This window comes from Galeopterus variegatus, unplaced genomic scaffold (assembly GCF_000696425.1).
Source record: "Galeopterus variegatus unplaced genomic scaffold, G_variegatus-3.0.2 Scaffold7539, whole genome shotgun sequence".
In the NCBI taxonomy this organism is placed as follows: domain Eukaryota; kingdom Metazoa; phylum Chordata; class Mammalia; order Dermoptera; family Cynocephalidae; genus Galeopterus; species Galeopterus variegatus.
In genome coordinates, this window is record NW_007733650.1 from 126472 (window position 1) to 127549 (window position 1078).

The 1078-nt window shown below is 36.2% G+C and overlaps 1 protein-coding gene across 1 annotated transcript in view; it reads left to right on the top strand.

Annotated features, from left to right (window-relative positions):
• The window catches only part of AXDND1 (axonemal dynein light chain domain containing 1), an 88671-nt gene that overhangs the window by 61306 nt on the left and 26287 nt on the right, over nucleotides 1-1078 (top strand). Inside the window, exon 14 of the mRNA XM_008592051.1 lies at nucleotides 701-776. Within this exon, the coding sequence (XP_008590273.1) occupies nucleotides 701-776 (76 nt within the window). The remainder of the gene's footprint in view (nucleotides 1-700; nucleotides 777-1078) is intronic.

The window sequence follows — 1078 nt, forward strand, 5'->3', positions numbered from 1 at the left end:
GGATGCAGCCTGGACCAGATGATTTCTAAGGTTTTTAAAAATTTTAAGATGTGTTGTCTGTTGAGAGGTATTTAGTTACCATTTCCATTTCAAACTGAAACAATGGTTTCCCATTTGGTAGATTTGGAAGTTTGGGAACCTGAAGCTGGTTCATCTCCAAGCTTGCTGGCTACCATTGCCCATTTCTATTGTTTGCTGACTCTTAGCTGAGAGCGGTACACAGGTGGCTGTGGTCTGTTCTCCCTTTCTGTTCAGGAACTTCTTTATCAATAGCTTTCTTTTTGTGAGACTTCAGAGAAATCAAAGGAAACTCTTACTAGAAGTTGGGAATCGTGACTAAATGTTGAGTCTTAATCATTCGTTAGGCTTCCTTTCTATTTATATATTGTTTTGGCAGCTGTAGTTACAGGAATTCTTCTTATGATGGTCTAATTTTGAATTCCGAAGACCCAGAGACCACCTTTAAAAAAATACTATTGTGGCCCATGACCCTGTAACTTGGTTGCTCAGATCTGATTAGAATCTGAATGTATATTTATATTTATCAATTTAAAGATAAATGCCTATGGGGAGAGAGGCTGGACCTGGAAAGCATGCTTGAAAATCATTGAGGAGAAACATAATACCAATTGTTATATAGGATGATTTTTGTTTGTACCTTGTTCTGAGACCTTTCTCTTGCTTGTTTTTCTTCTTTCAGTGAAAGAGACATTTTATCCTCTAATAAAGGAAATATATTCACTTCAATTTTTTCAGATTTCAAGCAGTGGCAGAAGGTAAGACTTTCTAATAAACAGCCTGGTAATCATAGTACTGGTTGTAAACTTGACACCCCTCACCTGGAACTGAGTCACATCTCATCTTTTAAAAACACCTTACTGAGTTTTATGAAAGACAAGGAAAATAGCAAGACCACAGGGGCTTTTTGAAATACACATATATTTTTAGTTTTATTTCAGATTTGTGGGTCAAATGGAGTTAGACTGCTAGTAAAAACAAACAAACAAAAAAACAACTGGTGGCAATGAGTGTAGTTCTGATTCTCTTACCTAATTGTCAGACATATGTAACATTTGTG